General features: G+C 35.8%; 1 protein-coding gene across 1 annotated transcript in view; it reads right to left on the reverse strand.

The window, feature by feature from the left end:
- Positions 1-2,165: 2,165 nt before the first annotated feature.
- Positions 2,166-11,352, reverse strand: part of AUH (AU RNA binding methylglutaconyl-CoA hydratase) — a gene marked incomplete at its 5' end in the record, with an annotated part of 111,764 nt that continues 102,577 nt past the window's right edge. Inside the window, 4 exons of the mRNA XM_027671011.1 lie at positions 2,166-3,866; positions 4,723-4,770; positions 6,537-6,587; positions 7,859-8,046. Of these exons, the coding sequence (XP_027526812.1) occupies positions 3,789-3,866; positions 4,723-4,770; positions 6,537-6,587; positions 7,859-8,046 (365 nt within the window). The remainder of the gene's footprint in view (positions 3,867-4,722; positions 4,771-6,536; positions 6,588-7,858; positions 8,047-11,352) is intronic.

Below are 11,352 nucleotides of genomic sequence, written 5' to 3' on the forward strand. Positions count from 1 at the left end.
TATATTATAGAGCATAATAAGTACATTGTGAAAACGCAGCAATCTGCATAACTAAAGAAACTTCTATTGAACTCTGCTTCAAGGTTGAAACTGAACATGATTTAAATCTATAATAAAAAGGTATATTACGTAATATTTAGTGATAACATGGTAATCTCTGATTATATCTTTCAAAGACCTTTCAGGAAAATTTTTTAAACTTTAATAACTTTCCTTATAAAATGCCAATGTTCTTAAAGTGAAAACAACCCATAGAAATTCTTCAAAGTATTCCCTGCACACTCATGTCTGAGCTTCAGACTCAGAGGAAAGAAAAGCCAACAGAAAAAAAAAAGGGCACAAACAGAAAAACTAGCTACTGTAGTACACAAGAGGAATTTCATTACCTTTAGCTGAACACAACTCTTCTTTTGGTTTATCTGCTTGCAATTATCCCTTTTCTCATTTTTGGAGATAGTTCTAAAAGTGTGCAGAAAAAGAACATCTTAAAATAACCACATCACCACGAACATTATCACACCTCGACTACACTGACTGCATCAGCCTCAGTAGACAATGAAGCCCTGTAGCTTTTCAGCACTGTCATAAGGTACAAGAACAGGGCTAAAATTCCACCAGTGAGACAGGAAAGCACATCTTGTTCCCTGCACACCATACGAAAGAACAATGATTTTCAAGTACATCTTTTAAAATTGTAAATAAATCCTCTGTCTAATCTCAGCAGACACCTTTTCAGCCGTTTGCTTGAATGGAAAAGGAATGAAATAAAAACTATGTGTTGATAAATTAAGATCTTTCAATTACTCTTTTCACTTCGCATCTGGGAGTTGGGTTTGGTGTGTGAAGTGACACTAGTATCAAACCCTTTACTTTACTCCCTAGGTCTCCCAAAACCAGACTCCAAGTAGCATGATATTCTGCCCTCTCCTATGTTGTTCTCTTCAACAAATCTGACTACGATTAAATGAATCAAAGAGCAATGACTGAGTAAAATATGAAGCAGCTGAGAATGATACATCGTGATGTTTACTATTCTGAATGCAGCTGGTTAAAAGCAGTTCTAGAAAAGCACTGACATGAACCTTGGTGTAGGACTATGAGTAATGCCACACAGACTGACAGAATTTCAGCAACAATTGGGCACCAATGGCTCAGCAAATGTCACAGAAATGTTCCACAGAACAACATCTCCAAGATGTGTCATTACATAGCCTTAGAATAAATAAAACACCACTATTCTTCATAGCAGGTGAGTTACTCAAAAGTATTGAAGTGACTTAAGCCATGCAGATAATCATGAAAACTTTATCCAGAAATTTAGTAAAACTACAAAGAATGTGAGTTACTTCAATAACATTGAAAATACAAATGGCTTGACAGACTAAAGGCTAAAATTGTATGTGTTATATAAAGTCACACATTACCTTCTGCATGAATCTGAGAATTTCTAGGCAATTTAGTAAGTTGAACTTACACTCCTGAGACGTTATAAGCTGAAGGTAATGGACCTACCTGTGTTATAACTTTTCAATATCCAACTCAGTGAAGTGCAGAAGAACTCACTATCCACTTGAGCTCAACAGACGCAGGAGAAAAAGATGCTTCTGCGCAGGGACCATGAGATAACATTTCAGGAAACCAGAGGGGACCAGGGCTTACTCATCCATGGAGTGGATTTAGAGTGGAGAAAAGCATGGCTTTACCAGGAACTGAAAGAGTCGAGCGCAGGTGCTTGAAGGATGATTTGCCAGATCGTACCTTTCATGTGGACAAGTCAGCCTTTATAAGAGCATTTCTCTTACAAATCACCCTGTTGTGGAAGCAGAGTTCTAATATTGCTACTAATCATGAGCACTGCAGACATCATAACACGTCACTTAATAACGGAGATAGCGATTAACACATCTTTTGCTAAAATATTGATCCTTCAAAACTGTTTCAACATCACTCCAAAGTATCTTTAAAAACTGTCTGACTGACACTCACTTTGTAATAATATTCAAACTCTTGACTTCAAAGCAGGGACTCAAATTGCTATGATATGACACTATCTCCTCCTGAGAAAAGGAATGGAGAGACCACTGCGACAGCAAAATTATTTTCTGAGATCAAAACTACTACTTAAAGGCATGAATCTACACAGTCTTATGCCACAGTATTTAAGGTTATTAGATGTTTTTAAATGGATATTCACAGAAGCTCCTTAATCAGTGCTTGTTAGAAAAAGAGGCAGCTCAACAACCACACTGTATATCAAAGTTATGAAACAGAAATCCGTCAGCACAGACTTAATATTTTTTTTCCTATTAACATAATTATTTCCTAGTCAGTAAAAATGAAAATGACATGTTAGCATTTCAAAAACAGAAGAAAATGACCCTCTAGGCTTTATATGACTATCAAAACAAGCACCAGTACTTTATTTGCAAATTATTGTGCATGAAATGATCGACTCAGCAAGTTTACCAGTCAACAAAGTGTGAGCTCTACCAGTTATAATCAATTTACATGTAATGGTATGTCTAAATATGAATGTAAATGAGTTCTTGTCATTTCATGTTGATGAGCTGCTTTATCATCACAGATATGGACAGTGACCATAGTTAATGTTGCAGAAACAGCAAAGCACTCACAAGTTTCATGAGCCAATGGTATCCAAACACAAATAAATTTGTTTTCACATAAAAAGACAGCCTCCAACTGCTAAGCCATGTTTATTTTCCAGTCAAGTTAACAAAAATACTTTCAACGAGGTTATTTCCAGACATTTGCTGTATATGCCATGTCCACTGCAAATATAGAGTATGAACCACAACAGTTTTCTCACCTCGTAACCTACAGCATTTCTCTTTCGATATATGAAAAGAACTCTGAGGCCACCACAGAATAAAGAACGTTTCAATATCATCCCTCTTGTATATAAATATACATTCCTAGAACCTGCAAAAGTAATATTCTGCAGATTAATATAATTCTAGTTTCTTTAACAGTGCATTAGTCACATCCCTCCACGATCATCTTTAATACAATCATCAAAAAATTAAAATAACTGGGTCAAGTGAAATGAAGTTCCTTCACAGCTGACAGTGCTGATCAGATGATATGTTGGAAGAATGCAAGACAAAGACAGGTTTAACATACAAGATGTATAATTAAAGGCTGGCCTCGAAAATGTTTAATTTAATACAGTTAAATTAATATAATGGCAACGATTTAATCAAAAGGACACCATTATGTGCTGAAGTGAATTTCATTTTACTAAAGATAGTGTAAATAAGATAAACTAAGCTTAACATTTTCCAAACAATAATCCTTTTCATTTCCCTTAGCTTTATTAACAATGTACATATTCGGGTAGAATACTCAAATATGATTTTTACTGATATACAGAATCATTTAAATGCATATTTGGTACAATTTCTTATTTTTGGTGTTCAGTAGTTGCTCTTGCTTCGATAAAATGATACAGCAGATTTATGCTTAACATCACAGATACGTTTTTGTCTACGTAAAGAATTTACAGAGCTTTGTTCAACTGTGGAATGGTATGTTTCATACACGCAAAATTTTGAAAATGCTGCATGAACCTGTGACCTTGCCAATACACAGATCAAAACCATGAGAAACTGTAATGAGCATGAGCTGACACACATTCAAAATGTTGTAACATCTGTATGGTTTGCTGTACTTTGGTGGCTGTGATATTCCAGGTGCAGATGCAAAGTGCACCTTAATGGTCCTCATAGAAGTACTTTTATCCCCCTGTGTTTTAAAGGCATCAGATTCTTTTATTCTCCCTTGTAGCGAGGAGGTCTCTTCTCCTTAAACGCAAGAAGACCTTCAATTCTATCTTTTGTTGGAATAGTCTGCAATGAGCAGAGTAACACTTCATTATAGACACCAAAAACAACACCAAGAAAAATATTAGCATACAAATCCTTGTTTTTCAACATACCCAGGATGCCACATATAATACAACAGAAAAATTAAAAGCTATGTAGTCAGAGACAGGAAAGCACCAGACACTTCAAAGGCATGACATATGGCTGTGAAACAATTCGAGAGGACTACCTTTTCTCCAAACAGATGTCTGCAAGAAACTCTTTAGGGTTTGTTTTTTGATGTTTCAGTGGTAGGTTTTTTGTTTTCGTGTTTGTTTGTTTGTTTTGTTCTGTTTGTTTTGTTTTTTGGGGGGAAGGAGGCTATTAATCAGATCACCATATGCCTTAAACAAGCATCTAAAGCCGATGCTTCTATTTCCGTCATCAAAAACTTGTCTCAAAGGCCAAGAACATTCAATTTCAAACACATCATTCCCATGTTTCACAGGCAAGGGGGTTTGTCTTGATTTTCTGTTGGTTAGCACATATGCCATTAGGGGCATGGTAATGAACTGCCCTTCGTGTTATTTCATGTCAAACCAAAACAAAGCAAAAGGAAGGCAGTTCTTGGACTAGATGCATGGCAATGTTTGACTGCTAATAGTGCCTCACTACCTTCACCCTACCAGTCCTGGCAGGGACATGTTATTGTGCTCAACTACACCTCCTTCCTGAAATTCCTTACAAAATCAGAACAAGTAGATGGAAAGTCTAAACACAATGCCAAAATGTTTGCAGAAGAAATCATAGAGCAATTCCTACTTGAATTTCCATGTTTCATAACAGGCATCAACAAAGCCTATTTTCTGTGGGTTTTTTTGGTGTAATCATATTTACATACCTGAGCATAACAAGCTTCTTCAATTGCTAAACCTGTTACTAAGTCGACCTGAGGAAAAGAATACAAAGTTTTTTAAAGGAATATTTTTTATATTTATTATATATTATTTCCAGACAGCTCATATAAATACTGTGTTTCTGTATGCCACATATTATAACACTTCTGCAAAGTTCTTCTACCTTACTTTAACACAGAAATGCTACATTGACATGTGGTGACAGTGGTTAGTATTTCTCTAACAGCTTCCCTATTTGGCAATACAATTAGTATGTAATACACTCAAAAAAATGTATGCTCTTTGCTACAAATCAACTGGGTAGGTAACAATCGTTAGCTACCTGCACATTTGTAATAATTTCACTTACTACAGGGGAAAAGATGTACTGCATGATTATTTAAAATCTGTTCTAAGTTATCTTCAAAATGTCATATAAAAACACGACGCCATGCCACAAAAAATATAAATTAGAGCTTAGAGGGATTTAAAATAGAGGAAAAAAGAGGCCAATGGCCATTCTGCATCATCATCTATTTTTAATACATTTATTTTCTTTGTGAGCTGGCCTGAACAGTTGAAAAAGCTGAATTTTGCCCTCAGTATTTCTCTGTCTGTCTGAAGCATCAGCTGCTGCAGAACTCATTAGTTCTCCACTTGACCACTGGAAGGACTGTGGCCACACACCACAAGCAATTTTCAAGGGGAGATAAGCTATAGGATAGGTTACCAAAGGAAGCCGTAAAATCTGTGCCATGGAAGTTTTGTAACAATAGCTTGGATGATCGTGTGCCTTGGTTGGTTTTGATACAGTAGATCTTTGTCTTGTGGCCTCAAGATTGAACTGGAGATGATCATACAGAATCTTTCTAACCGTAATGTCCATAATTCTATAAACATCATCATTTTGACCTTTCAGTCCACTATATCTGGTAGCCAGATAATTTATCTTGTTGCACTTTGAACCTTGGGTACCACTGAAATAAATCCTGAATTCCATCATTACTTCCTATGGAAACCTAACAAACACACTCTTTGCACAACAGCATCGGAGTTTGGTTCTCACGCCACAACTTACTGGTGGAACTCAATTATATTGCTGGTTGCTTTTGGGACTTTTAAGAAAGAAAGGACCATTCTTAAATTTGTCTTCTTGTTTTCAGATGTTGCATACAGTGTGATGCCCTTTTCCTTTTACCCGGTTGAGCTACAGGGTGTTCTGCTGCAGAACTTAACTTTAAATATGGACAGTCCTGCTGAACTCAGCAAGAGGATCCATATGCCTTCAGTAAAACACATGTCCAGATGTCTTCAGGACTGGATTTTAATGAGCTTTAGAGCTAGGCCAATAGCGTACAAAAAGGAACAGCAATCAGAATCAAACATGAAATCAAACTCCAGATACAACTTTAACACTGAGCTCTATTAAACTATTAAAACAAATACATGCCCTTCAGCCTGAAAGCTGAATTGAGAGCATTGACAGACTCAACAGAGTGTAACTTTGATCGTTGTTTCCCACCCAGGATTTGAAATACAATTTGTTCATAGTAGTTTATGTTTAGTTTCTAGTATTCATAATTAGCAGGGTGCACTACTCCTGAGCAGGCATGAGGCTACTAAGCTTCGTTACAGAAATCAGCATCTAGGGAGTCTGAGACATAATAAAACTGCATTTCATCCTTTAGAAAGTTTTGACCAAAGAGATTTTGAAAGACTATACAGTGAGAAACTAGAACAGTTCTAGAAAAAAATCACCACAACAGAACTGTTGCCAACCTGATTTCTGCTTACTCTCACGGAAAGTACAGATCCTTACCTCCATTCCCTGATTGATAGCCAGTTTTGCAACTCTCATTGCTACTGGTCCCTAAAAGGAAAGAAAAAGTTTATTCACATATGACCAAAACCTACAAGATGTGTAGCTGGAGAGTCTGTACCTCAATGTTCTTATATCGCGACCTACACTTTGGACTCTCATTAAATTTAAAGTAATGGGTCAAATATCCTAGATTTCATCACTATAGAAGACATTTGCTTCCACACTGATAGGCTGAATACTGAGAAAAAGTAAAAGCAAACTATTTTCAAAAGAACCTAATTAAAGCATTGTGTTTGGTTTATGTTTCAAAGGTGATGAGTGTGTCCACATTTGTCAAGCTTGGCCAATTCCCCTCAAAACAAGGCTCAGAAAGGCCACCTTAAGATACATCACTAGAGGTCTTTGCAAGGTCAGTCCTATGTCCCTGCTCAAGACACAAACAACCATCTTTAAATGCCATATTTAAGCTATAACATTTTAAATTTTCAATTAAAAATTTTAGCTGTTACACTTGTGATCCAATAAAGTGGTTTATTAATTGTTTTCTTCTTCCGCCTCCAACAGATTTGCTACCTGGGACTCTTTACTTGAAAAGCAGGTTTATCAAAAGCTCCAAACTCACATTCCTACTCTGAACTAACAGCTTGCAGCCTATGGTAACAGGGAGCAATCACCTACTACCGTAAGGGTCATACTTGTGCTTCTCACTAAAATTTTTAAGTTCTAAAGCACAGGAATTCAGCAAATCCCCCTTCAATTCTTTTATGAAAGACTAAGATAGAATGTCACTTAGAATGAATGACAAAAAGAGCATGAATCTTTCATCAAGCATATATACAAAGGACAGAAAGCAAATTTTCCACTAATAAATGGGCTTTGCTTTAATACTGAAAATCCATTTAGCTTTATGTTTTCCAAACAGAAGTTACACTGAGATATATCCACTTTCATATGGACTTCTTTGCCTCTCCTCTGAAGTGTTCAACAGCAACAGAATGACCTATTAAGACAATTGCTGTACTAAAAAATAAAACCTGTGCATTTTTTTTTGTTTAAAAGTTGAAAGCCAAAACGCACAATGAAAACACAGACCAGATCATGATGAGACAAGGACTGATGGAAGCTTTTTCTTCACTATGAAATTATTACCAAATAACACCACTCAATACACAAAATAGAAAACTTCTTTGCTTGTCATGTGACTAGCATGGCTTTTTAATACACAACTTCATGTCAGTTTTTTTTTAATACAGCTGTGTCTTTTTCAGTCTTAATATTTGGTACAAAGTAAAAACCAAGATCAAAATAACCTGTCGTACCTGAGGTAAGAATTCTTTTGCCAGAGCTAATGCTCTTTTGTATGCAGCATCCCCTGCTTCATTCTGTTCTACCACGTGGCTAATCAATCCTATTGATTTTGCTTCCTCACCATCCACAACACGTGCGGAGAAGATTAGTTCTTTTGCCAATGACACTCCAATTGTGCGAGGTAATCTCTGTGTCCCCCCTAGAGTTTGCAAAAAGAGAAAATGCAAGTATTAGTTTCCCATTTATCTACACCACAAATGCAGATGCATTGTTCAGTTTAAGTATTTTCATTTTAAATTCCATAAACAATTACATGAACACACAGGAATTAAATTAGCACAGAAGTCGTTACCAAATGCCTTCTGCAGTTTTGAAACTACATCTAAGTTGAAATCAATTGTCCTGTTTCTTAGAAAGACATGTAAATAACTGAAAAGAGGTACTATTAAAAGAGGTTCTGTTCTACTACAGACAAGTTACCTTACTCATATCAGGCAAAAGCTGAGTGGAAGCTACTTGCCAGTAACCGGCATATCCAAAACCTCTGGATTTTTTTAACACTGTATATTTTTATGATATCAATTACCACTTTTGAAGAACTGTACTTAAAAAAGAATATATACCTTAACAAGCCCATAGTCCATACTAAAATTTGCACCTTAGGGACAACATTTACATGTAAACTAAACTAAACTCACTACTAGGGAAGCTCTCAAAGAAGCCATGGTTTTGTCTCTTCTTACTTCCATATTATTATTGCAATCTTAAAGCATGATTACAAAAACTAGGGAAGGACAATCAGCAGAGAAAGGTATCTAACTTTAGTTAGCTGTTCTTAGTACATTAAAAAATTCTTTGGCATATCAGCATTTTCAGAAGGTCAGTAAGCAGTAACCACATTAACCAGACATGAAGACTTCTTAGCTGGACTAACAATTAACTTTTGAGAACTAACAAACACTGAGAATGTGGGATTAATCATTATCAAAATGGAAGATGTAGATTCAAAATCACAGAAGCAGATGTTTGTATGAATTAAACCAGTGGAAGTGGCCTTCATCCAGAAGAAAGCATTTTTAAAACACACAAGGTCTACCATTTTGACATGGATCTGAAAGAAATACTCAATTTATTCAAACAGTCTGTAAGCAAAAATTTCTTTCCAAATAGCTATTTCTGCAAGAGCATGCTAATATATTCAAATGTAAATATATGTATATATGCAAGAGGAGTATTTATAGGAGTTGTTCAAAGGGAGGTGGTACAACACTGAATAAATGTGCGTTCAAGTAGCAAAATATATTAATTTCCACTAGATAATAGTGGATTAAGTATTTTATTGAAGCCATTCAATAGAATCATCTTACTGATATTTCCTGAAAATACTTTAAATACATCTCTGAGATAAATAAACTGACTGGAAACAAACAAAAAAGTTTTTGTGATTCAATGATTCAGCTTCCAACTATTGTTTTTCTGTGAACTGCAAGACTGTCCTAACGGTCAAGGGCAACAAGCAATGGCAAGAGAAATTCCTATTCCATAAATTCTGCTAATTCTGCTAGTTCTCTAGAGCTAAGCTAGTGATAGTGCTAGAACTAAGATTTTGCTAACAGCACAACTTACAGAAAGGCCTTACTGTAGGGACATTTTTCTGAAGGGGGTGGGGGATGCACACCAAAGCAACCCCCTGCCAAGAACACCAAGAAAAAAAAAGCTATGAACCCTTAAGCACAAGCCTTCCCATCAGCCTTGGCTGCCTCACTGCTGGGATTCATGGAGAATGACTAAAGCTGTATCTATCAAATTTATAACAGACCTACTTGTCATAAAAATGTGAGCTGTGCTTTCAAGAAACTCGCTACTTCTGATACTCAGCTGTACCACCATCATCACAAACAAACATTTACTGGCTTTTTTACTTAACTATTGAAGATGTCTTTTAATTTCTCACCCAAATAAGCTGTCACACTCTAATCAATATCTGTTCTCATACACATTTTAAGCAGATATCTGAACATAGCAAATGTCTATCCTTATTCTCCTTAAGAATACTTCAGTCAAAAATTATTCCTTTCACCACAGCCATGGAATCTAGAAAAGCATCCGGTTTGGCTTTTGATTAAAGAAAACTATTTGTCCAAATCATAAGACCTGAAACCATATGAGGTTGAATTTACTGACTCCGCATCTTCTGCTTCTTCCTTGCATGCTATGCCCAATATTTTTTCTACTTAATCATCTCCCCCTTCCTTTACTGTTTTATCTCTTCTATTACTGCTTTACCAGGAAATGCTGAAAACAAAATTTCATTGAGCAACAATATTTCATAACTTTGACCAAACAATGGATATGTTTAAGCATGAAATAGTGTTTATAGATGAAAAAAACTGTTCTTGCCAGTATCTTACACAATAATGATTAAAGAGCAAAAAAAATAAGACTTGTTTGGCTGCCTCCTACACTGCAAAGCCATTAAGCAGAGGAGCATATTCTTTGATTAATATTCACAGAACAGAAGCCAACAGTTCACTGCATCTATCACATATATTCAGTAGCAGGGGTAAGATATATGTGCACACAAGAGCAGTAAGAGCAAATTAATCAGATGCAAACAACACACTAAAATATGCCCAACCCACCAAGTTGCATGAATTTATGAAGAAAACATAGAGAGTACACCACAGATAGATGTTCTGTTTTGGTGATACACAAAGAACATATAATGCCTGCCAACTACAATCAGAGCTAAAGGAAGTAACACCCAGTCTTCAAAGACATTACTTAACCAAGGCATTTCATCTAAATGTAGAGCAGAATTTGATGGGAGAAGAGTTGTTTCATCTTCACAAATTTATTGACATGTTATTTCAAGGACTAGTGATCTGGTATTACTCACTGTGCTGATGAAAGTATTTAACATACAGTTGCAATGTAAATGTGTTCTTACCTGAAATGGTGTATAGTCAATGTTGCAATAATTATAAACACAGTTTTAGATGACTCTTGTTCATGTGAAAAGAGTCAGTAACTACAAGACTGCTAAGTTTTGGTACAAAAATTGTTAAATAGTATTTTTTTTATTTAACAAATAGTTGATTTTGTATGAATATTATTTACTGTCAGCAGTTCATCAATTACAAAATATGTACACAACTGGTTTGGATTAAGGGAGTTGCGTGATAAATGCTCAAGAGTATATCCAGCAAGATGAAGCAACTAGCTTACTGGAAATAGATTCATCATTCTGGCAGAGGGTATCTACAGTCAGTAGTTTCTCATAGCTGAGGGCTCTGTCAAAATATATTGGAAAAAATAGTGTTCTGACAAAAAATCCAAACTCATTCAGTAATAATCCTGCTTATTAAGTCAAGTAAAAGCCAGTCTTTCTATCCTATCCTGTCCTGTCCTATCCTATCCTATCCTATCCTATCCTATCCTATCCTATCCTATCCTATCCTATCCTATCCTATCCTATCCTATCCTATCCTATCCTATCCTATCC

The sequence above is a fragment of the Neopelma chrysocephalum genome, unplaced genomic scaffold (genome assembly GCF_003984885.1).
Source record: "Neopelma chrysocephalum unplaced genomic scaffold, ASM398488v2 Primary Assembly neopelma1_97017, whole genome shotgun sequence".
Taxonomy (NCBI): domain Eukaryota; kingdom Metazoa; phylum Chordata; class Aves; order Passeriformes; family Pipridae; genus Neopelma; species Neopelma chrysocephalum.